The sequence below is a fragment of the Molossus molossus genome, unplaced genomic scaffold, assembly GCF_014108415.1.
Source record: "Molossus molossus isolate mMolMol1 unplaced genomic scaffold, mMolMol1.p scaffold_m16_p_7, whole genome shotgun sequence".
Taxonomy (NCBI): Eukaryota; Metazoa; Chordata; class Mammalia; order Chiroptera; family Molossidae; genus Molossus; species Molossus molossus.
The window spans coordinates 21,776,274-21,793,585 of NW_023425401.1; the positions used below are offsets into that span (position 1 = coordinate 21,776,274).

Below are 17,312 nucleotides of genomic sequence, written 5' to 3' on the forward strand. Positions count from 1 at the left end.
TGCTTGTACAACAGCCTCTAAAATTACAGTGACACAAATATAGAAAACACAAAGGTGTAGCATCCACTCAATTAGGCTATTAGTAGGGTCATTAGTACTAAGCTTAGTTCCACTCCCAAACATTACTTTATATATCAGATTTTCCAATCCTACTCAGGAAAAAAAAAATGAATTAAAAAAAGTAGCTACCTAGTAACAACAGATTTTTACAGTAGCAGACAAATCTCAAAGACTGATCATATGGCATCATGGTAAAAGTAATGCTGTTTAATAAAATATAAGAAAAACTTTTACGATCTACAAAACCCTAGTTGCTTCACACCAAGACAGTTGTAGGTGTCAAGGATACCAGTCACCATGGTGCAGGTGGGCTATGTTCTATTATCTACTTCCTCCCTGCCATACCTTAGGCACTAAGGCACTAAGGCACGAGGTAGGCACAGGAGCACCGTAGAAAATTATAACATCATCATAAATTATAAGCCAAAGACCCACATTTCAGAGATGATACATGATGGCTCTGAGGTTATCCAGTGAGCGAGCACCAAGGCCCAGGACTCAGGACTCAGACTAGAATCTCTATAAAAAAAAAATACATACTTAAAAATGTTTGGAAATATTATGAACTTAACTCATTTTAAAAAGTAATTTTTGCAAGCTTGCATCCCATTAGTTAATTTCTGTTTTTAAACATTTCTGTATTTTGAGCTTTTAAGAATTGCATACAGCTTCATGAACAAAACACAAGACTGGCTTTTGTTTTATTTTGTTTTTCATAAAAATCTGAATTCAGGCTTAAAATTTTTAGTGAACAATTGCATAATCTTGAATTAAAAAAGAAAAAGTAGCCCTGGCTGGTTTGGCTCAGCCGTTAGAATATTGGCCCTCGGACCAAAGGGTTGCAGGTTCAATTTCCCATCAAAGGTGTACCTACCTGGGTTCCAAGTTCAATCCTGGCCCCATCTGGGTCATTCGGGAGGCAACCAATCAATGTGTCTCTCTCACATCCATGTTTCTCTCCCCCCCCCCTTCCCTTCCACTCCATCTAAACACCAATGGGAAAATATCCTCGAGTGAGGATTAACAACAACAAAAGACAGCTGTGACCTCAGGTTTCTAGGTCTGAAAAACTATGTAAATAGCTTCCTGCATGCCTGGAAGGAAAGTTGGCCATTAAATGAATGAAAATATCTGTGAAATACCTTTGAACTCTTTGGAGGGAAGTTGCTGCATATATACAATTGCAGGGTAATTCATAAGAAAGCATAATATCAGGGCATCCTTTTTCAATCCATTTCTTCAGTCTCGAAATACTATGTAAGTGTTTGATTTGTATGTTGTTCATACCAATAGTCAATGTATATTTTGTTTGTCAGGAAGAGGGGAATATATCATGGAAAATAATTGGTCCCATCATGGAAGATAGCAGGTTATCTGATTGTGAGGTTGCAACTGTGAGTCATCTCTTGTGTGCTTTTTAACTCAGTAAAGGCAGTTTGCCCAAAGGGGAGGGGAAAACAACCTACAAACCGCACACTCCACATCCAATCCTGTAAAGACAAATCAGCCTTCGGGCAAATCAAATGTCTTCATTCCAGAGTTTACCTGGATTTGGCAGTCTGCCCATCTTCTCCAAGTCGCTTAACAATGTGCTTTCACAGTTAAAAACGTGCACACTGAAACAGCACGTCGTTTGCAACATTAAGGACAAGAACTCTTTAGCCCAGGAAAGGCAACTGCTTGGAAAAAGGAAAGTTCCCTTCTGAGTTTGCAACACGTAAACGAGAGACTAGTGGGTGGGACCGAGGTGTGCTCTGGTGCATAAATAGAGGCTGGGCCGAGGGAGCACACTTGGAAGCTTGGACGCATCAAGGCCACCTGGCTCCAAGACAGGTGGGCGGGGAAAGACAGGTAAGGCTCCTGATATTAGCACTTGTTGGAAGGACACTCACTAGCGTATATTCTAGCCTCTGCTTACTGTGTGAAAGAGAGTTTCAAAGGCAATGGAAATGGGATTTGGAGAAGGACTGAATGGAACTTTCACCAAAGGTTTGCGGGGCCTTTCTTTGGCCTGAGCTGGCAGAGCGCTACGCTCCTGAACTGGTTCAAGGTAATGCTTTCTCCCTTAGGAAATAGGAGGTTTGAGAGTGGGTGAACTCTAGGTGTTTTCAAGCGTGGGCCAGGGCTCAGAGTCTTCTGGCACTGGGCACTGGGCACTAGATGCTCTGCTTCTCTCCCACTGTCTAAAGCAGAGGCTTGTGGTGCAGGGAAACCTCAGCTCAGGCTGCCGACTTGCAACTGCAGTTCAGAACATGACTGCAAATCAGAACGACAGTTCTCTTTCTCTGGGTGGTATAAAGAGATTGTTGTTGCATTTTCAACCTTTAAATTGTAGTGTAGACTATCAGAGAAATCTGGGTGCTTTCCTAGAGCAGTTATGAATAGGGACACCAAATCTTCTGCAAGTTCATTTCTTGCTGAAGAAGAAGACAGAGATAGAGTAACTAATAAAAAGTGCTGGTTTCAGAGAGAGACAAAGAACAAATGGTCACTGTCTCCCAAAGCTAGCATTCTGCTTTTTTTTTTTTTTTTTTTAATTAAAAAAATTTCTTTTCTTTATTTATTTTAGAGAGAGAGGAAGGGAAAGGAAGAGAGAGATAGAAACATCAATGAGAGAGAACATCAATTGGTCGCTTCCTGCATGCCCCCCACTGGGGATCGGGCCCACAACCTGGGCATGTGCCCTGACCAGGAATCGAACAAGAGACCTCTTGGTGCATGGGTCAATGCTCAACCACTGAGCCACACTGGCCGGACAAGCATTCTCTTTTGAGATGATTTATATTGGAAGTTTGCAGAGCAGAGTCTATCCGCATTATGAAAACTCAGTAGACTGAATCTCAGAAAGTCAGCCCACAGCAGGATGTTTGTACAGCAGGAGTTATATTAGGCGAAATTCTGTTGTCCTGCCATAAAACATATGCAAATAGCAATAGTTCCAACCTGTAAGCCATAGAGCTATCGCAAGGGCTCCTGACAGTCACTTGCACAGCCAGAATTGTCAATGGATTAAATAGGTAAAGCGCTTCACCACCAGTTTATGATTTTTAAAAGATATACATAGATGCTGTTGCTCTAAATAAAATACAAAATCAAATGAATGTTGATAAATTCAATGTTGATAAAAGTAGCTATTTACAATGATGTTTCTAAATCAACTAATATTCAAAAAGTACAATTATTCTCTCATAAAAGTTCTTGGTTTTTTTAAACACTCAAAATAAGTCTGTGTTCTAAGAGGTCTGGGGATTCGTTGACTTGTAATACATTTGAGTTGTTTCTGCAGAATGCTAGGGTACAAAAAGTGTTATTGGCATCTCCACGAATTTATCAGTGCAGAAAATAAAGAAAATGCATCCTTGATTTTTATTTATTTATTTTGAGTAAGACATTTTGTGGCTGCATACTACTACTTGCATAATAATTAGCCAGTTTAATATATGGGATCAGGTGGATTTGACGATTTAGCAACACTTTTTTTTTTTTTAATTCGCAAAGGTTCCCACTCAAGCAATCAGAACGTGAAAAACTTCCCCCTTTAAAAACACTAAGCGTTGAAAGTCCATCCTACTTCCTTTGCTGAATTTATTTGCTTTCATTCCAAGCCTACACCAATATTAGAGTTAGATATTTCTTTCAAGCAATTTCAGTCTTTGGCTTTACTGAACTCCCAGGTCTGTGGCTTCGCGTGTCACGTTCCCTGGATAACCAGCCTGCTCTCGCTCTCTCACTCATTCGGATCTTCCCCCATTCACCCTCCTGTTCACGGGCATCTGCTTCACAGCAGTGCAACCTTCCCTAAGAATTAACTGTGAAATACAGGAAAAAGACAAAAACTAACAAAGAGACACCCACGGGGTTGCTTTCTCTGTTATGAGTCCCATCAAATACTTTCGTGCACACAAGTACGTGCCCACAGCCACCTGCTATACCAGGCCAAGAGTCAAGGTTGTGTCGGTAGAAGGAACTTGGTGGATATATTTCAGTCCATTCAGAACTAATGTATGGTGTTTCAATGAATAGTACACTGGGGAGTTATGTGGGTGCAAGTTTTCAGTTAAATGACAATGTTGGCAGGTTTTAAATTAAATAAGGAATCACTTTACTCTGATCATATTCTTCAAAGGCAATGTCCCCATTTTAACAGAAGACTAACGAAGTATCTATGATTAGAGTCACTGTTTCAAGATGAGAAAACAGGAGCCAACACTGCAAAGGTGCAAGATCAAGGAGCCTTTGGGTGATTTATCAGCACCCATCTCATAAATCTTCATCTCTCTGAATTTCAGATGCTTAATCTATAAAATGAGGCATTGGGGAGGTGGGAAAACTGGAGGGAACCGATAAGGTACCTCCCAGTACTAAATGTTTTAAATATAAAATTTAAGTGTAGATTTCTTTAGCTATAAGAGTATATACATCTACTTATTTTAATAATATATTTATATCTACATTGTAGATTTCTATGGAGATCTATATCAGTAAATTTATATCTGTATGGAGATTGAAAGATAGATGATCAATAGATAAGATAGATGATAGATAGATAGATAGATAGATAGATAGATAGATAGATAGCAAGCAGACATTCACACTCTGTATTCTTAGGAAATTTCTGTGGAAGGTAGTTTCTCACTTCAATTCCATGTTTTTGATCTCAGCTAATCCTGTTTCTGTTGTAATCCATAGCTGTGATGTGGTCTGAAGATTTTAAAGACTGCTAATTCCCTTTTGTTTCATTGATTTCTTGTTTGTTTGTTTGTTTCATTATCAGATTTGCCATGGAGAAGATTTCAGTGTCAACATTCTTACTCCTGGTGGCCCTCTCCTACACCCTGGCCAAGGATACCACTGTCAAACCAGGAGCCAAGAAGGATACAAAGGTCTCTTCACCCAAACTGCCCCAGACCCTCTCCAGAGGTAGGTAGGAGTCAGTGTCTCCCGAGCTTCCAATGCTACTTAATTGGGAAGCTGAGACTTGTGTGCTGAACATATTTTTTCATGTGTTCCCTCTAGATTTATCAAAATGTGTAATTATTTCTACTTCGGTTTTTCTCCTTTGGTATCAAGTATATATCCCAGTCATTATCATTGCTTTTCAACAGCTTTGGGTCTGAAATGATAACAGCTTTAACTCTACGGGTTCGTTTGGTCCTAGGTTGGGGTGATCAACTCATCTGGACCCAGACATATGAAGAAGCTTTGTACAAATCCAAGACAAGGTAAAGAGGGTTCCACAGCTTCCTCACACCTCTCAGGAGCACCATCTAGTGGTGTTTAGCTGTACATGAAACCCTCATCAGTAAAATTGTCCAATCTCTCTTTTTCTTTTAAAGCAATAAACCCTTGATGATTATTCACCACTTGGATGAGTGCCCACATAGTCAAGGTAATTTATGCTTCTAAATATAATTTCCTTTATAGGCTTTGAGCTTTAGGGCCAAGGTTTAGATCACTCATTTTGATACCCTTAGCACCTAGCTCAGTTGAACAAAAAATAGTATTTCATGTAGTAGAAAGATATTTAAAGTAACTTCCAATATTTCCATGTTTTGTGTAAACCACTGTTGCATTATTGGGAAAAAACCCCACAAGCTCTAGGATTCATCCTTGACATCCTCCTCTTTTACCCCACACCCAGTACATCAGCAAACACCATTGGCTTTGCCTCCAAAATATATCCCCAAGCCAGTGCCAGCTTCGCGGGCATGAGCGGCACAGGGCCCCACGCTTCGTTTAAAAGCTCTGTAGTCGCTGTCTTCAAATTCTTAATAATTTTTGAACAAGGGGCTCCATATTTTTATTATGCACTGAGCTCCATGTATCATGTAGTCCTGCCCAAGCCCAACCACTTCCTGTTGTCTAACTGCTCCTGCCCTGCTCCAAACCACGCTCTGGACTTCTGTAACAGCCACCTGCTGGCCACCCTACAGGCAGGTCTCCGTACAGAAGCCCGCATGAAGCTGTTAAACGTAAATTAGATCCTATCAGGCAATGTGCTCAAGTGGCTTCTACTCACAGGTAAAATTAAATCCAGATTCCTGACCACGGCTACGAGGCTGGACACAATCTGGCCTCTGGACCCTTCCTTTCTTACCGCTCTCTCTTGTTTCTCTCCACTCCATCGAGTCTGGCCTCTGAGCTCACTTCTACCCCAGGACTATTGCTCTCAGCGTCCCCTCCACATAGTGTGGCATACCCTCGACATCTTAGAATGGGCCGCTCTCTCACTTCAATGTCACCTCCGCACAGAGATCTATCCACTCCACAGCGACCTCTTACTTTGTTTCATTTATCTTTAAAGCACATTATCCCCACCTGAAGTTATTAGATATGTATTTGTTTACTTATTTGTGATCTGTCTCCTACATGGGGCATTTGAGCTCCATGAATAAAGCACATTACCTTTTTTTTTTTTTTTACTGCGCTATTTCCGGTGCATAAAACAGTGCTTACCATAGAGTATCCACTCAATAAATATAGGCTGGGGGAAAAAAATAAAAGAATGATGGACACATGATGATAGATGAATGAATGAATGTCAAAGGTGGTCAATAGGCTAGGTACTACCACATTAATCATTTGCTGAAAGGGAAACGTTGAACATACTGTTAAAAATACAGTTCAACTTAAAATATAACAGAAAACAGTGCTTTTACTTGTGCTGAGATGGATGCTTACTGATTTTTCTTTATATTATAGCTTTAAAGAAAGTGTTCGCCGAAAATAAAGAAATCCAGAAACTGGCAGAGCAGTTCGTCCTCCTCAATCTAGTTGTAAGTTTCCTTTTCATCAACACTGACCTTTCTCCAGGGCTCACCATTCAAGATGGGTAATTAATTTTTCCTATACATCTTAATCATGTGTAGGATGAACTGGGATCTGTTCCAAAAACTCATCTCAAACACTGGAGAGAAAAACGATACTTTATTTTATTAATTATCTATCTTCCATGTCAATGTTCTTATTTAGTAATTAATAACTCCAGGTTGTCTGAAAAGTACTCTCCTGTTAGGATTTTCTCTGTTGCTGTAGTAATTGGAAGGTTTTGGTATTTTGCAAATTACCTCCTGTGCCCCTTCCTGCAGGCTTGGCTGCTCCTCAGGCATCCTTAGTCCTGTCTCCTCTCTCCCTGGAACAGACAGCTCTCTGGTTGTCCAACTCTAATCCTGCCTTTGTGCCTTAGCCTCCTGCATGCCCACTGACTTCACCATCACCCCCCTCCTGAAGTTCAAGCTTTCTGCCAGACTCTATCATAATCCTCAACTCAAGTGAGTCAGTCAGTCTCCCTCCCTCCCTCCCTCTCCCACTCTTCATAGGTTGACAGGTTGGCTTCTAAGAACAGCAACCCCATCAATAGTTCTTCTTCTCCTCCCCTCCACAGGGTCTTCTTCTTCTTCCTATCCCTAAATATTAAGTGATTTGGTGAATCTCTGTTTGATCTACTCTCTTATTTTTGTAGTTTATATTCTCTATGGATCACATCTTACCATGTCTTTAACCATCGTCCACACACTGATAATTCCTACATCTTACCCACACATGCCACAACTTCCAACTGATGTATGCAACCGTGTTCCAGGCATCCCATAATTCGCTTCAACTCAACATGTTCAACTGAATTGCTCAGCTGGGTCCAGGCTGTTCAAATTGCTCCTCCTTCTTTATTCCCTATTTCATCGGAAGTGTTATTGTAGATTGGACTTTCCTACACACCTACGGTCGTCAAAAAGACCTGTGGTTCTAACTTTTAAATATTTTTGTGCTTGGTCACTGTCCTATACACTGAGGATCACCGTTTTAGTGTAAGAATTGTTCACTTTGACCCTGGCCAGTTTGGCTCAGTGGTTAGAGCGTCGGCCTGTGGTCCAGAGAGACTTGGGTTTGGTTCCCGCTAAGGGCACGAACCTCGGTTGCAGTTTGTCCCCAGCCCTGGTTGGTTGTGTGGGTGGCAACCACTCGATGTGTCCCTTTCACATCGATGTTTCTCTCTCTGTCTCTGTCTCTCTCTCTTCCTCTCTCTCCCTCCCACTCTATCTGAACAAAAAAATGGAAAAATGTCCTCGAGTGAAGATAAAATTAAATTAAATTAAATTAAAATAAAAAATAAAAACAACATATAAGCCCTGGCCAGTTTGGCTCAGCGGTTAGAGCGTCGGCCTGCGGTACAGAGAGACCCGGGTTCGGTTCCCGCTAAGGGCGCATACCTCAGTTGCACTTTTTCCCCGGCCCTGGTTGGTATTGCGGGTGGCAGCCACTCAATGTGTCCCTTTCACGTTGATGTTTCTCTATCTCTTCCTTTCTCTCCTTCCCACTCTATCTGAACAGAAAAATGGAAAAATGTCCTTGGGTGAGGATAAAAAAAAACAGAATTGTTCACTTTGCGTAGCTCACTGCCATATTACTAAATGGCTCCCTGCCTACAAGGTAAATTCCATCTCATCTCACATGCCATTCGGGTGATCACTTTGAAGACCAAGTGGAGATCATGTACCTCTTCTAACAAGCCTCCATTGCTTCTTAGCTAGTTATGAACACATGTAAACACAGCGGCATGGTGCGCAAGAAAATACCTGAGCTGGCCCCGAAGCAGCTCTCCATTATCTTCTCTCACACCCCCTCCTGCACCCCTCTGCTTTAGTCCTTCCCAAGCACCTGGCCCTATCAGAAAGTGCTATGCATGTCCTCCGCCTTGCAGTCTCTCCCCTCTGCCCAGCATGGCCTTCGTTTTCATGTAACTGACTTATTTTCAGTTTTTAAGATTCCTCCTTACCCACTTCCTGAAGTCCGAATAGAGCTTGCATACTGGGCTAAATGTCCTGCTTGGGGCACCCATGGCACCTGCATATCCTCCATCATAGCATTTCAGCCACCGGGTCCCCAGTATTCATTTTCCTACCTGTATCTTCCAGTAGAACATGCATCTATAAGGGATAAGTGCTATACATTGCTACATAAAAAAACTTTTAAGTAAAAATGTGATAAATGGGTAAATGAATGCTCAAGAAAATCCTGTTTCTTTCTGTACGTTCTCCAAAAATGACTTCTGCATTTTTTCATTAATCTACTTCCTCCTACCTCATAAAAGATGTGTTTGCCAAACACGATAACTCCTTTTGAATTCTTCCTTCATGGACATTTTTGCTCTTTGTCACAGACATTCAGCTCTTTTCTTATTTTTATTGTTGAATGTATTACAGATGTTTCTCATTTTTCCCTCATTAACCCCCTCCTCCCCACTCCCACCCTCCTCCTGCCTTTCCCCACACTGTTGTCTGGGTCCATTGGTTATGCATATAAGTTCTTTGGTTTATTTCTTCCCCTCCTCCAACTGCCTTCCCTTTGAGGTTGTCTAGCGACTAATTTGTACTCCTTAATCCCTTCACCTTTTTCACCCATTCCCCCATCCTCCCTCCCACCTGGCAACCAACAAAATGTTCTCTGTATCTATGAGAATGTTTCTGTTCTGCTTGTTCATTTTGTTTGTAGATTCAATTGTTGGTAGATATGTAATCATTGCCATTTTGTTTGTTCATATTTTTTATCTTTTTCTTCAAAAAGACCCTTCAACATTTCGTATAATAATGCTTTGGTGGTGATGAACTCCTTTAGCTTTTCCTTGTCTGCGAAAGTCTTTATATGGCCATCAATTCTAAATGACAACTTTGCAGGAGAGAATAATCTTGGTTGTAGGTTCTTGCTTTTCATCACTCTGAGTATTTCTTGCCACTCCCTCCTGGCCTGCAAAGTTTCTTTTGAGAAATCAGCTGACAGCCTAATGGGAACTCCCTTGTAGGTAACTAACTGATTTTCTCTTGCTGCTTTTAAGATTCTCTCTTTGTCTTGAATCTTTTGCATTTTGATGATGATGGTCTTGGTGTGGGCCTCTTGGGGTTTATCTTGTTTGGGACTCTGTGCTTCCTGGACTTATATGTCTGTTTCCTTCACCAGGTTAGGAAAGTTTTCTGCCATTATTGTTTCAAATAGGTTTTCAATTTCTTGTTCTCTCTCTTCTCTTTCTGGCACCTCCAAGATGCGAATGTTGGCACGCTTGAAGTTGTCCCAGAGGTTCCGTACACTATCCTCATTTGTTTTGGATTCTTTTTTCTTTTAGCTGTTCTGCTTGGGTGTTTCTTACTTCCTTATATTCCAAATTGATGGTTTGCTTCTTGGCTTTACCTAGTCTACTATTGAATCTGTGTAAATTATTCTTTATTTCAGTTAATGCCTCCTTCATTTCTGACTGTGCCTCCTTCATTTCTGACTGGTCCTCTTTTATGCTCTTGCGGCCCTCACTAAGTTCATTGAGCATCCTTATAAGCAGTGTTTTGAACTCAGCCATCTGTTAGGTTGCTTATCTCCATTTTGCTTAGTTCTTTTCCTGGGGTTTTGTTCTGTTCTTTCATTTGGGACCTGTTTCTTTGTCTCCCCATTTTGGCTGCCTCCCTGTTTGTTTCTGTGTGTTACTTAATGAGAGGTATGGGGCTAGCTGAGACCAGATGCTGCTTGTTTGAAAGAATTTAGGAAACCCTGAGGCAGGAGCCAAGACAGGTCAATCCTATGGTAAAGCAAGGGCAACAGCTTGGGTGGGCCTGAAAGTTGGGTGGGGCGGGGCCTGAGGGAGTCAGCAGGGCGGGGCTACCAGTGTGAGCCAGGTTGCTGGAGTCCCAGATAAGGCGGCTGTCTGCCGCCCCAGGGAAGGGCTCACCAAAGGAACAAAGGTCTCTGACAGCATGTTTGTCCTGGAGAAAGCCCCCTCTCCAGCCCTCGCTCCAGTGCCAAACAGCTCAGTTCTTCCCTGTATGTCTCTGGCGCCCCTCAAGCTGCCTCCCCTCCAAGCTTAGAGGGAGAGAGTCCGATAAGTCCGTGCGCGGGCCCTTTAGGGAGCTGCCTGGGGCTCCAGCCCCTCAGCCTCCCTGAGCCTCAGTTCCCGCTGGTTTTTCCAGCCAGAAGTGATGGGGACTCTCTTCCTGGCACTGGAACCCTGAGCGGGGTGCCTGGTGTGGGACGGGGACCCCTCAGTCCTTAGGAAGGACCTTCCCAGGCGCGGGAGCCTCCTGATTTTTATCCGCCACACGTGGGTGTGGGCCCAGCCCGTCCCCTCCGCCCTCCTACCAGTCTTGTGTGGCTGCTGCTTTAATTCCGTAGCTGTCGGACTTCCATTCAGCTGGATTTCAGGCGGTTTTGAAAGATGGTTGTTCTGTAGTTTAGTTGTAACTTGGATGTGGCTGTGGGAGGACGGGTACCGCGTTTCCCTACCCGCCATCTTGACCGGAAGTCGACGATCAGCTCTCGCCTCCGGCTCTGCATCCCGCTCTGCACTAACTGATCAGTTCATGGGTCTGCCTTGTCTCCACGTCTGAGTTACAACTCCCTGTGGACGACATGTGCCTTCAAGTGTCTTAAGATGCCTAGCCCAGTAATGGACATACTTTTGTATTAAAAAGTTTGAAAACAACTAGAGATTAAACAAACAAAAAGCTGATTTTTTTTTATGTATATATTTTAGTATGAAACAACTGACAAGCACCTTTCTCCTGACGGCCAGTATGTCCCCAGGATTATGTTTATCGGTAAGTGACAATGACCGGAAACACACTTGGACAATGAGATACTGCTCCCATATTTCCTCCCTCGCCCTCCCCGGCTCCAGTGAGGGGTTCAACAGTCCTTGAAGTTTCACAAAATATCTTCATCAGAAAGTGTGAGCTTCCAGCTCTTTCCACAGATGACACTTTTTCCTCCTATGCTAATTTTCACTTTTCATCTGCCACAAATACATCTGAGTAGGAAGCACCCCGTTAACTGTTTAAATGTATTGATCCTTTTCCTCAGTACAGGGGTGGGCAAAAGTAGGTGACTAATAAAAGTAGGTGAATAATAATAATAAATAATATAATAATTAATAAATAATAGTCCAAGAATCAACTGTGTTTCATGCACTCTCCACTGTGAACCTCCTTTCCCCCCACCCCCCACCCCCGTACCTCAGGCCTATTCATGCGGGTTGGTAATCAGGCAAGCTTTCAGTTTGTTTGTTCGCTAGTTCTTTCTGGCTTTGTTGATGATTTTAGGAAAGTAAAGAATATCGGTTAAAAATAAAAATCAAAGTTATTATGCTCCTTCCTGCCACTGGAACTGGTTGAATGCTGTCCCCTCTGCTGGGCTGCTTTCTCCCTGGCACCTAGTGAACCTCCAACATCACTGCCATTCACCGCCCTGGCCGAAGCCCAGCGACACGGGCTTTGGTGGCACCATGTTCCTTTCAGGGGTCGTATTTCCCTGAGTTATAATTTTATAATTATTGATATTTTTTATTTTATTTATCCTCCTCTGAGGACATTTTTGCATTTACCTTCAAATAGAGCGGGAGGGAGGGGGAAGAGAAAGAGAGAAGCATCGATGTGAGAGAGACACATTGACTGGTTGCCACCCACACAACCCCAACCAGGGCTGGGGACAAACTGCAACAGAGGTACGTGCCCTTAGTGGGAACCGAACCCTGGTCGCTCTGGTCCGCGGGCCGACACTGAGCCAAACCGCCCAGGGCAATTATTGGTATTTTTTAAATAAATATTTTCCCCCATGGGACTATAAACTCCATGTGCCAGGGACCATAACCGTTTCTGCTCACCATTATATTTTCAGTGTGATCCTGTGTGAGCTCACAATATTTCTTAGATGACTGAACGAATTGATTGAGTCTGGCTCTGATCAATATCATACTGATTTTAAGACAGTCCATGACAACAGTGTGGTGATGACCAGAGGGAAGGAGGGGTAGAAGAAGGAAAAGGGGGGATAAATGGTGATGGAAGGAGACTTGACTTGGGGTGGTGAACACACAATACAATACACAGATGATGTATAGAATTATACACCTGAAACCTATATAATTGTATTAACTACTGTCACCCCAATAAATTCAATAAAAAGAAAAATAAAGACAGGCCATGTTTAAATCCATCACATAAAAAGAGCTCACTCGAATCAATTAAAAATACTTTCCTGGCTCACCTAAGTAATTCCACCAAGTTCACACTAAATGCACAAAACAGGGAAGAGAAAATGTGAAGGAAGAAAGGAGGAAGGCTGAACTAGAACTTTATAGATTCAATTTTGTTACAATTTAGAAAATTTTGAGCCCTTGAAATTGAAAGAGATTTTAGAGGTCATCTAGTTTTACCTTGTGCTCAGGTTCTGTTCTCAGTATTCCCATCTCAGGGCATTTAAACCCACGTTTGGTCCCTTCGGTCCTAAGAGCCAACCCCACCTCCCAGGCAGCTTGCTCTCCAGCTCAGTGCCCTCCAGCTGCCTGCGCATGACACTCACCTGGAAGGTTTTTAAAAACCAGCTGCCCAGGCCACACCTCACACCACTTAAACAGAATGTCTGGGGGTGGGGTGCAGGCTTCCATGTTCTTTTACGGCTCTGCAGGTGATTCCATTGTGCAGCCAGGCTTGTGAGCCAACGGCGGGTGTTAAAAGCCTTGATTTAATGTAGTACCAAGATCAGGCCAGGTGTTTGTATCCTCTGCATCAAGCCGTAGCAGGTCTTAAGTCTTTGTTGAACAAAAGAATATCTGCTTTTTGTAAAGCATGTTGGTCCTAGTCCCATATTCTGAAATGAGAGACTGTCCTTTCAAATACTGTGACAGACACTGCAAACATGCAGGTGTCGCACATGTCCTCTTCACCTAGGTTTCAGGGAATAACCCTGGGCTCCTTCAGTCACCTCTACGAAGGTGATGCTTCTAGGCATCCCGGTACTACCTTGCTGTTGGATGCATCTTATTTTAAAAATACTTTTCTGGCTCATTGATAACTATAAGTTAATATAAAACATGAAAGCATAGATTTAAACAATGCATAAGGGATGACTCCTAAATTTGTATTTTTTAAATAAAAAGTAGAGTGGGGTACTACATTCTTATTTGACCTTTGTTACTCTTAGGGCTTATCTTCTTTTATTCATTAAAACATATATATATATATATATATATATATATATATATATATATATATATATATATATAAAATTTGAACAGCAGCATTGGATGTGGGTTTCTAATCTACGTTGTTCCTAGTAACAACACATCACAATTACAAGAAAATAATTTCAAAAGTTTAAAATAATTCCTTGGTAGAGAATGCTAATGTTTTTACCCACAATGAAAACACCAGACCAACAATATGTATTATCCTGTTCTCAGGTTGCTATAGATAGCACAGCAGGGTCATATCCTTTTCCACAAATAGCTGCACAGAGCTGTGGCTGGTCCCAGCCTGGCTCGAGGTCCTGACCGCCCCAGCTGCTGCAGAGCGGATGGGGAAGAAAAGAAAGGACACGCGGGGTTGCTCTTACAGGTCATGGGCTTCACCCCGCAATAGTGCTCCTGCTAACACATCACCCTAGCACTTCATCCCCTTTCGCTTTTTCCTTTGCAGACCCATCCCTGACGGTTAGAGCAGACATCACCGGGAGATACTCAAACCGCCTCTACGCTTACGAACCTTCGGACGCAGCTCTGCGTAAGTCGCCGCCTTGGCAGGGGTACAGGCCACCTTGCTGAGAGGAAGGCCGGGGGAGCTGCGCGGGGACCCCGGGAATCAGCTGGACTAGTCTGGTCACTTTGGTCTCATTTTTAAAAAATTGTAACTGAAGATGAATAATTTAAATTAGGTGTCATTTTCTCTAGGAGGATGCTGTGGCCATATGACCTGCTTTCCGGGTTTTTCTCTTAGGCACACTAATGTGCACTCCTTGTATCCCAGACCTGAGTACCACCGTTGTAGTAATCTAGTGCTTTGTTAAATGTTTCTTTTTTTTTCCCTCCAAATAATGAAAGGGAAATAATTTAGTCTAGCTTGTTGACATTGAATTCAACTTCAATTTTATTTTTAAAAACATGTTTTTATTTTTAGTTTTTACAGAGAGAGAGGAAGGGAGATAGGGCTAGAAACATTGATATGAGAAACATTGATTGGCCAACTCCTACATGCCCCCTACTGGGGATGGAGCTCACAACCCAGGCATGTGCCTTGACTGGGAATCGAACCGACAACCTCTCAGTCCATGGGACGACACTCAATCCACTGAGCCACACCAGCCATGCTCAACTTCAATTTTATTTTATCTATTTTTTAAATATTTTTTCTTTATTGGTTTTAGAGAGAGGAAGGGAGGGAGAGAGAGAAACAATGATGAAAGAGAACATTTACAGGTCACCTCCTGCATGCCTTCCACTGGGAATTGGGCCCATAACCTGGGTATGTGCCCTGACTGGGAATTGAACTGGTGACCTCTTGGTGCATGGGTCGACGCTCAACCACTGAGCCACACTGGCTGGGCTTAATTTCAATTTTAAAGAGCAGTAGGAAAGATATCTCCACATAGTTTCCAAGAGACTCACTTTCCAGAGAGAGAGACCCACTCAAGGAAGCCAAGTTACCTCCATATGAGACTGTACCTGCTTGTGACATCTAATTAGTCCTTCTGGGAAGAAAACTGGGTTTTGTCCTAGGAACCAGTTCCGCTCAATGACTAGTGGCTGCCTAGAATTGCACTGCCCAATGTGCTAGCCCTTAGCCACATGAAGCTGTTTAATAGTACATTTAAATTACTTACAATGAAAGATTCAGGTCCTCTGGCATACTGATCACATTTCAAGTACTAAGTGCAAAGACACTGAATATTTTTTTTTTATTATCACAGAAAGTCTCATTGGGAGGCACATAAAGATTCTCGTTACTTGGCGAAGGGTTTGGAGGCTGTGTCTGGGCAGCAGAAGGATTACCAGGGTCCATTAGCAGCGCCTTCAGGGGGTGCTGGGAGAGCCAGGAGAAGCACATTCCAAGCATTGACCATTCTCAAAGTAATACCATATATCTTAACAAGCCTTTAGACTCCTTAAAGGCAGGTCTCCTGAACAAGTAATATTGTAGTATCTTGTAGAAAAGGCATTTAATAAATATTGGAAGAGAACTGGATTGTGATAAAAGCCATTTCACATAATTTTAGAAAAAAATTACACAAAGATTACCAACTTTACACCCTATGATAAAATAGAACCTCATTAAACAATCAATAGAGAATACTCAAGTTGGGAAGATTACTATTATCTATTAATATAATTTCTGGTCACGTCTTGACTCTTGTAACCTTTTTGCCCATCAGTTGTTGACAACATGAAGAAAGCACTCAAGTTGTTGAAGACTGAATTGTAGAGAGAGAAAACAACATTTGCAAGCTCTTCTCTCTGTGTTTGGCCATGACCTGGGACCAGAGGGGACTTCAGAAGACTCTGGAGAAGACAGGAGCGTGGGTGGACATGCTCATTAGATTATGGTTTAATGTTACAACAGCTATTTTTTTTAAATTTGGTTTTAAGTATACATGTATGAAAACAATATTGTATACTACCATAGTGAGCCATACTTTTTAAAAAAATAAATCCTTTGGGGGTGTTAAACTGTTGTTGTTGTTTTTCCGCCAACTTGGTCCTTCACAGAAAAGCTATTGGGTTCATTCACCAAATAGAACTTCTGGACACACAAAATGTTTGGGAGCGGAGGGGGTTGACAAGAAGGAAATAGTTCAAGCAATGAAGACTAAAGACAGTCAAAGCTATCATCTCAGCTCACCATAGTTTCTCACTGGGAGACTAAAGCGACATGAGCTTAATCAACAGCAGTATCAAACAGAACATGCTTTAGTGTGAAAGAACATGTAGACAGGCATCCCCAAGAAAATCAGGTACCTAAATGGAAGACAATCCCCTCCCCCAACCATAGCCAGAAACTCCTATGTACTCACTTTAATTTAGTAATTCAATTTTACTTAGATTTTGCCCAACTCAGCGCTCTCAGAGAAAACCTCTGGCAGGTAGCTTTCCCCTTCAGAAGACTAATTTTGTGAAAAGGTCATTTAAAGAACATCTGTACTTATGAACACACGCTAAAGATATTATGAGAATTAGACTTATAATAAATACATTGGGTCTCTCAAGGGCTTAGAATCCTGTCCTGGTAAAGTCAGTTGAATTGTTCCCATTTTTGTCACCAAAATGTGACTGGCTAAGAGAAGAGCAAAGGGCAGTGATGTCCTGTCCGTGGGGTACAGATCACAGGTCACTATCTTAGGGAAAGTTGAGAGGTGTGGCATCCTATAGGGGAGCAGAGTTAGCTACTTTTAACTCTATTCTGCCTGACAAAAATTAGAACTGTATTAATTTCTTCATTACATGTTAAATA

General features: G+C 42.1%; 1 protein-coding gene across 2 annotated transcripts; it reads left to right on the plus strand.

The window, feature by feature from the left end:
• Nucleotides 1-1,774: 1,774 nt before the first annotated feature.
• AGR2 (anterior gradient 2, protein disulphide isomerase family member) lies at nt 1,775-16,517 on the plus strand. 2 transcript variants are annotated; one of them, XM_036247024.1, is made up of 8 exons: nt 1,775-1,911; nt 4,835-4,980; nt 5,219-5,282; nt 5,397-5,449; nt 6,763-6,836; nt 11,570-11,633; nt 14,508-14,591; nt 16,237-16,517. In XM_036247024.1, exons 2-8 carry the CDS (start codon nt 4,842-4,844, stop codon nt 16,284-16,286), a joined length of 528 nt encoding a protein of 175 aa, XP_036102917.1. In that variant the 5' UTR covers nt 1,775-1,911; nt 4,835-4,841; the 3' UTR covers nt 16,287-16,517. The 2 variants fall into 2 exon arrangements, with proteins under 2 accessions (XP_036102917.1, XP_036102918.1); XM_036247025.1 differs by lacking the exon at nt 1,775-1,911 and adding an exon at nt 2,018-2,110.
• The last annotated feature ends 795 nt before the right edge of the window (nt 16,518-17,312 follow it).